Source organism: Mus caroli, chromosome 18, assembly GCF_900094665.2.
Source record: "Mus caroli chromosome 18, CAROLI_EIJ_v1.1, whole genome shotgun sequence".
In the NCBI taxonomy this organism is placed as follows: domain Eukaryota; kingdom Metazoa; phylum Chordata; class Mammalia; order Rodentia; family Muridae; genus Mus; species Mus caroli.
Window position 1 is genome coordinate 34,508,015 of NC_034587.1, and position 8,122 is coordinate 34,516,136.

At 41.9% G+C, this 8,122-nt stretch overlaps 1 protein-coding gene across 1 annotated transcript; it reads left to right on the plus strand.

Moving 5' to 3' along the window:
- The first annotated feature begins 5,075 nt into the window (after positions 1–5,075).
- Positions 5,076–7,724, plus strand: Pcdhb1 (protocadherin beta 1). The gene has a single exon (XM_021150891.2). It carries the CDS (start codon positions 5,130–5,132, stop codon positions 7,584–7,586), a length of 2,457 nt encoding a protein of 818 aa, XP_021006550.1. The 5' UTR covers positions 5,076–5,129; the 3' UTR covers positions 7,587–7,724.
- The last annotated feature ends 398 nt before the right edge of the window (positions 7,725–8,122 follow it).

Below are 8,122 nucleotides of genomic sequence, written 5' to 3' on the forward strand. Positions count from 1 at the left end.
AAAGAAAGAAAGAAAGAAAGAAAGAAAGAAAGAAAGAAAGGAAGGAAGGAAGGAAGGAAGGAAGGAAGGAAGGAAGGAAGGAAGGAAGGAAGAAAAATGAAGAGAGGAAGAGAGGAAGAATAAAGGAAGAAAGGAAGGAAGAAAGAAAGAAAGAGAGAGAGAGAAATTTATTGTGCTATAAGTAGCAGAATGAAATGGATAAATCTTATTAATTTTATGTTTTTTGTGATATCGATCATACATGTAAAAACTTTTGGGTATATGTAATTTAAATAGTTATAAATACTTATTTAGCCTTTAAGCCACATCAATAAGATAATTTCAGTGATATGTTTGAAGCTAAGATCCTCAGATGTGACCACTGTCCTGAAGTTTGGTAGATATTGCCTTTGGTTTTTATTGGTTTTGTCATACACATAGACATTCCTAAACAATACAGTGATTGGTTTTATATGGACATGCTAATTGGTTTTTGTCACCTTGACACAAGCTAAGGCCATCTGGGAAGAGGGAACCTCAACTGAGAAAATACCTCCATCAGACTGGCTTGTAGGCAAATCTGTAGGAGCATCTTGCTGATTAGTAATTGATGTGGGAGGAGGGCCCAGTCCCCTGTGAACAGCGGCACACCTGGGTATGTGCACTTAGGTTAAGATTGGTTGGGAAACCAATCTGAGAACGCCATATTGAGTGAGCCAATAAGAAACACTCCCCTAGGATCTATGTTCCACTTCCTGCCTTCAGGTTCCTGCCTTGAGTTCCTGTCCTAACTTCCCCAAATGATGTACTGTGATGTGGAAGTGTAAGTCAATAAAACCTTTCCTCCCCAAGTTATTTTTTGGTCAAAATATTTTATCACAGGAATAGAAAGCAAAGCAGGACAACAGGTATTCTCTATTTATTTTGCCTGAGTTTGTTAATTTTTACTCTGAAGATTTATAGTTAAATAAAATTTAGAAAAAAAGGTAAAATTTTCTTTATTTGAGCCTGCTAAATTATGTATGTTTTTTTTATTTGCTCTATACAAATTGAGGGTTTTCCCTTAAAAAAATCCTGAATATTCAGGGTCCTTATATTGACTAGGTCTAAATGTGTCTCTTTTGATTATCCAGGATTCAATTTGATGATATGTAAAAATTCAAATTCACTACTACAAATCAATAGGAAAAGGGCAAGAGAACTGAGCAAAAATTCCTCCTCCCAAAAGAAATCCAGGTGACTGAAAATATATTAAATAGTCAACAATTAGGGCAACGACGTGGTTCCATGGTGGAATGATTTTTTTGGTATATGCAAAGTCCCAGTACTGCAGAAGATTAATAACCAGAGAAACAACATTTAATCAATGAGATATGAACACATACACTTAACCAGCATGATAAAATTTTAGGACTAATAATACAAAGTACTGAGTTTAAGTACAGTTTGTTCACTTTGAAACTCATGCTGATATTTAATCTCTATTATGAGCTGTTATAGGATGGTGGCAAGCTGAGACCTTTAAGAAGTTCTTTATGAGATGATTAATAGATGATCTCAATAGTGGGTCTGCTATAAAGTTCAGGTCTCTTTTGCATACCCTGTGTTTCTCACCACATAGTTCCCTGCATTGCCAAGGATAGCAAGAAGTCCATCACCAGAATGGCTCCTTAATATTGGACTGGAATCATATGACAAAATAAAGCTATTTTAAGCACAAATTACCCCCATGACATTGTGTTATTAGCAGCAGACACAGACACTAGACATTGGATATACTTTGAACAACTAGTGGCTACACTAATGATGACTATACAAATTCAGTATGAATTGATATAACTTTTTAGCACTTTGTCATTATAATGTATAACAGAAAAAAGAACATGCATTAGGACATCTGTGTCACTTCTAGGTGGACACTCTGTCCACCAGATCTGTGAACATGCACACAAAGTGACATGCACAGTTAATAATTTTTAGTTAAGTGTATAGTAATAAAATAAGCAATTAAATTTGGGTGCAATTATACTGAAAAAGCAGTCTTTGATATCTAGGAGCTGGGTTGATATAGATAAACTATAGTGTATTCCTGTTGAATAAAAGTTTCATAGAACGCTTAGACAAGGCTACTTTGTGATGTTGATGGGTTAGGAGAAAGAGTACAGTACAGTCAGTCTACACACAGAAAAGAACATTAGTCAGTCCACTCAAAAAATGACCAAATGCCTCTCTAGACTGCAAATATTAGTAACTGGCCTACTAATATGACAGTATTAGCCTCAGACAGTTCTTATATTCCACATAAAATTATTCATTTACTCATCATGTAATTAACTTCACCTATGACAGCATCCAATCCAGATAAAATTCCTACTTGAAATCTCTCACTAATTACTCAACACAAAGCCACATGTCATGTGTCCTTGGTAATAACTTCTTACTGATATTCCCCATGTTTACAAGGCTGCTCAGTTTTTGCTGTTGTAATAAGTCAGTAATGCAACTTTATTTAGCAACAGCAAGATTTCGGTGACCACCAAAGTACTAGACTTCTATAAAGTACTAATGAAAGTCAATAAACACCATTAATTTCATATTCAGAAAATAGTAAATAAACTAGAGTCAGAAGACTATCTAGTATACACTTTAGATACAGTTTTTTAAATTTAAATTTTATTTTTAATTTATTTTTACACTCCATATTCTATTCCCCGCCCCCCCCCCATCCACCCTCCGGCTGCTACACATCCCACACCTCCTCCCCATCCCATCCTGTCTCCACGTGGATGCCCCCACCCCACCCCACCTGACCTCTAAACTCCCTGGGGCCTCCACTCTCTTGAGGGTTAGATGCATCATTTCTAAATGAATGCAGACCTGGAAGTCCTCTACTGTATGTGTGTTGGGGACCTCATATCAGCTGGTGTATGCTGACTGTTTGGTGGTCCAGTGTTTGAAAGATCTCGGGGGTCCAGATTCATTGAGACTGCTGGTCCTCCTACAGAATCACCCTTCTCCTCAGCTTCTTTCAGTCTTTCCTAATTCAACAACAGGGGTTAGCTGCTTCTGTCCATTGGTTGGGTGCAAATATCTGCATCTGACTCTTTCAGCTGCTTGTTGGGTCTTTCAAAGGGCAGTCATGTAGATCCCTTTTTGTGAGTGCTCCATAGCCTCAGTAATAGTGTCAGGCCTTGGGACCTCCCCTTGAGCTGGATTCCACTTTGGGCCTGTATCTGGACCTTCTTTTCCCCAGGCTCCTCTCCATTTCCATCCCTGTAATTCTTTCAGACAGGAACAATTATGGGTCAGAGGTGTGACTGTGGGATGGCAACCCCATCCCTCACTTGATGTCCTGTCTTCCTGCTGGAGGTGGGCTCTGTAAGTTCCCTTTTCCTACTGTCAGGCATTTCATCTAAGGTCCTTTGAGTCCTGGGAGTCTCTCACCTCCTAAGTCTCTGGTGAATTCTTGGGGGTCCCCCAGCCTCTTGGGCGAGGGAATAGGACTGTAGCCCTGAGGGCCAGCAGAAAGAATGTAAACAGGCAACCTGAGGAAATAGATATAGTTTTAAGGAGAAAGCAAATAATTTAGGGGGTGCGCATTTGTACTAGGTGTTGAGGTACCTGATAGAGACAGAAATGACTGTTAATGATCCCAAGATAATAGGATTTTGTATATTTTTTTATTTTTTGAGACAAGCTTTCATGTACTCCAGTATGACCTTGAAATCCCTATGTACAGTAGCCAATGGTGGCTTTGTTGTCCTCATCCTCTTGCCTCTGCCTCCCAAATGCTAGAATTACAGTCATACCCCACTATGCTCAGCTTAATATTTTGTATACTTTCTGCTTTCATTCACTTTGTCCCCACTGAGAAATATGGCTTAGGCTTCTTTTAAACAATCATTATTATAGCATCTAGGATTTAAAATGCTAAGCACAAATGGAAAAAATACTTATGATAATCAGCAAGAGACAGTTTTAATTTTATATTCCACCATTTGGAACATTTGTCTTTCTGTTTGTTTGTTTGTTTATTTGTTTGCAGCACTGGGGATTGAGCCTGGGGTTTTGTGAATGCTAGACAAGGCTGTACCATTGAACTCCAACCTCAGAACCCAGGACTTCTGTTTCATCTATTAAAAAAAAAACTGTAGAAGGATCAGATTTCATCTTCCTATTCTGAAATCTAAAATCCTAAATTAATCTTTGCTTGATTTATTCACTATATGACACAGAAACAAAGTAATGTATTAACTAAGTGCATAGATTTTGAGTCAGGCAAAACTAGTGTATAACAAATATTTCTGTTTACCAGGTAGGGAAACTTGAAGATGTGAAAAAAAATCTCTCCTGTCAGGTTTCTTCATCTTTTAAGACAGAAAATTGCCTTTCTCATAAGGTTGCTGCAAGCTTACATTGGATAATGCATGCAAATCACTTATCACAGTGTTAGTTCACAGAAGCAATGCCTGTTCAAGATAATCATAAGAGACAAGCAGTCGAGTGCTTCCTCTGGGCCAAGTAATGGATTTGTGCAAAGCAAGACGTGTGTTTCTACAGGACCCTATGTGTCTGAAGAATATCTGTTCACTTTTCTTCTGTTACCTATTCTTCAATCCTTCCACCTGCCCTTCCCACCTCATTCACTCCATGTGTTTCCTTTATGCTTCGAAGGACAATGCAGGATCCATTCTCCTATTCCCTTGGTCACTAGGTGAACTGTGGAAATGTAGCTTTAATTTGTGTTGTTTGTTCATTGCTGCCGTAGCCTCAGCCCACAAACAGACTGACCTCAATATGAGCGAATATCCTCACTGGCTTCTCAATTCCCAAGGACTTTTTTCTTGAAAGGGAATTAACAAGGAGACCATGGTTGCTGTAGCAACAAACTTCCAACCTCTGCTCAACGCTACGGAATGAGCACATACCTATTAATACGTTCAATAGCCTGGGGAATTAAGTTACTCAATGCAGATTTTCTTTCAAGTGCAAAAACAGCTTACCTGGCTGGAGGAGCCAGCCATTGGCAGCACTGCGGTTAGAGGCTAGTAATAGGAGAGGCTGGTGTTTGTACAACCTGTTGGCAAAAGTGAAAGCTGGTGTGCCTCTAGAGCTGGCGGCAGCTGAGGGGAGTGCACTGGTGAGGAATCATGGGAGCTGCGCGCAGGAAGCCTTTGCAGAACAGGCAGGTGGGCTCTCTTTTCCTTCTCTGGTGTGTGTCTGTGGGAGGCGCGGCCACAATCCGCTATTCTGTGGCGGAGGAGATGGAGAGCGGTTCGTTTGTAGCTAATGTGGCTAAGGACCTAGGGCTAGAGGTGGGGAAGCTGGCAGAGCGTGGGGCGCGTCTCGTTGCCGAGGGCAACAGGTTGCATTTCCGGCTCCACCGCAAGACTGGAGATTTGTTCGTCAAAGAGAAACTAGATCGCGAGGCACTTTGTGGCAAATCAGACCCGTGTGTGCTGCACTTTGAAATTATTCTGGCCGAGCCGCTGCAGTCCTTCCGGGTGGAAGTCAGAGTATTTGATATCAACGACAATGCACCAGTTTTTCTAAACAAAGAGCCTCTTTTAAAGATTCCAGAGAGCACCCCGTTGGGCTCACGCTTTCCACTGCAGAGTGCCCAGGATTTGGACGTGGGACTCAACGGTCTTCAAAACTACACCCTGACTGCAAACACCTATTTCCACCTGCACACACGCTTCCGAAGCCATGGTCCCAAATATGCAGAACTTGTGCTGGATAATCCCCTGGATAGAGAGGCGCAGCCTGAAGTCAACTTGACCATTACAGCCGTGGATGGTGGGTCCCCTCCCAAGTCTGGCACCGCCAACATTCGAGTGGTTGTCCTGGACGTCAATGACCACGTGCCCCAGTTCTCTCGCTTGGTGTACCGTGCTCAGGTGCCAGAGAACAGCGACAATGGCTCCTTGGTGGTGGTGGTGACTGCCACGGACCTGGATGAGGGCACCAACAAGCAGATAACTTATTCTTTAGCTGAAAATCCAGAAGCAGTTCTACGGACATTTCTTGTTGATCCACAAACCGGAGAAGTTCGACTCCGTGGGCCCCTAGATTTTGAAATGATAGAAACATACGACATTGACATTCAAGCTACAGATGGAGGGGGTCTTTCTGCCCACAGCAAAGTCTTGGTGGAAGTGGTGGATGTTAACGACAATCCTCCGGAAGTGACAATCTCCTCGGTGTCCAGCCCTCTTCCTGAGGACTCTCCACTCCAGACTGTAGTGGCTCTCTTCACTATCCGAGACCGGGATGTGCGAGTTGGAGGAAAAATCACCTGTTTCCTCAAAGAAGATTTGCCTTTTGTAGTCAAACACACATTCCGGAATTCTTACTCGCTGGTCACTGACAGAAGCTTGGATAGAGAGGATGTCTCCAGCTATAATATCACCCTCGTCGCCATGGATACTGGTCCACCCAATCTGTCCACGGAGACTGTGATTGAAGTGGTAATAGCTGATATAAATGACAATTCTCCAGTCTTCCAGGAGGATTCCTATGTCTTGACTGTTCGTGAAAACAACAGTCCTGCAGTTTTTATTGGCAAAGTCCACGCCGAGGATCTAGATTTGGGTGAAAATGCCCAAGTAACATACTCCCTGCTGCCTCCAAAGAGTGGTGATCTGTCAGTCTTTGCTTACATCTCCATAAACTCAGATAATGGAAAGCTCTATGCACTAAGAACCATGGATTATGAGGCCATTCAAGACTTTCAGTTTGTAGTAAAGGCAACTGACGGTGGTTTTCTGTCGTTGAGTAGCGAAGTTACTGTCAGAGTGGTGGTCCTGGACGACAATGACAATCGTCCAATGATCTTGTACCCACTGCAGAATGGCACTTTGCCCTGCAATGACCTAGTACCAAGGTCTGCAGAGGCAGGATACCTGGTGACCAAAGTAGTGGCTGTTGATGGTGACTCTGGGCAGAATTCTTGGCTTTCATACCATCTTCTTAAAGCCACAGACCTTGGGTTATTTTCTGTTCAAAGACAAAATGGGGAAATACGTACCCTGAGGCAGATATCTGAGAGAGACCCTATGATGCAGAAACTGGTCATTCTTGTTCAGGATCATGGCCAACCAGCTCTCTCCACTACGGCCTCACTCAACATCCTGCTGGTAGATGGCTTTTCAGAGCCATACTTGCAGTTCCAGGATCCATCCAAGCATTCTAGAAAGGTAAATCCAACCACAAAATATTTGGTCATTTCTCTGGCTGTGCTTTCTTTTCTTTTTCTTTTGTCTGTCACTGTGATCTTTATTATACACCTCTACCAGAAGATTAAACACAGAGACAAATTCACAATTCAAGAGCACTTCTATGATGACTGTAATTTCCCTAACAACTTGGTTCAAGGAAGAGGCAATGGTTCCTTATCTCAGCCTTGTCCGTATGATATGTGCTCAGCCACGGGAACTGGGAATAGTGAGTTCCGTTTTCTTAAGCGATTTATGCCCAATTTCCCATTCCCCCATGCCACTGGGGAGGTGAAAACAGAGGATGACTCCAGTTTGCCTCCAGGTTCTAATAGAAACCGGTCTCGGGGTTCAGCGGGCCATGACCGGATAGGAGATGAGTATATGTAATTCTGGCTAACATCTCTCATGAGAAGAGAAACAGGATGTTATAGTCCATCTTCAAAGAGTCATCTTTATGGAAACAGTAGACTGCAATTCTGATGGAAACAGGAGTACCTAGTTTGATGGAAATAGGAAACGTAGACTGAGGCTTAATATAAGACAAGTATCCTGATCCCTAGATTATATATGCATCTGGAATTCTTTTAAAGAAATATTACTGTGTGTAAATTCTGCTTTCCCCTCTCTTGTGTGCTAAGCAAAAACATGAACAGTCCACCTTTTATTTTTTATGTTGCCCATGGCATTTCACTGGCCATGGCCTGAGAAGTGTTTAGTTCCATATATAGAAAGAGCTGTTTATTTTACCTTTAAACAATTCCCCAGTAGAAAGTTTTTCGTGCATAGGGAAGAGCACTGACTCTCAGCTCTGATTAAAAGTTGAGATTGCCTGAGAGTGGTGGTGAATTCCTCTAATCCCGGCACTCAGGAGGTAGAATCAGGTGGATCTCTGTGAGGTCCAGGCTAGCCAGAAATGCATAGTG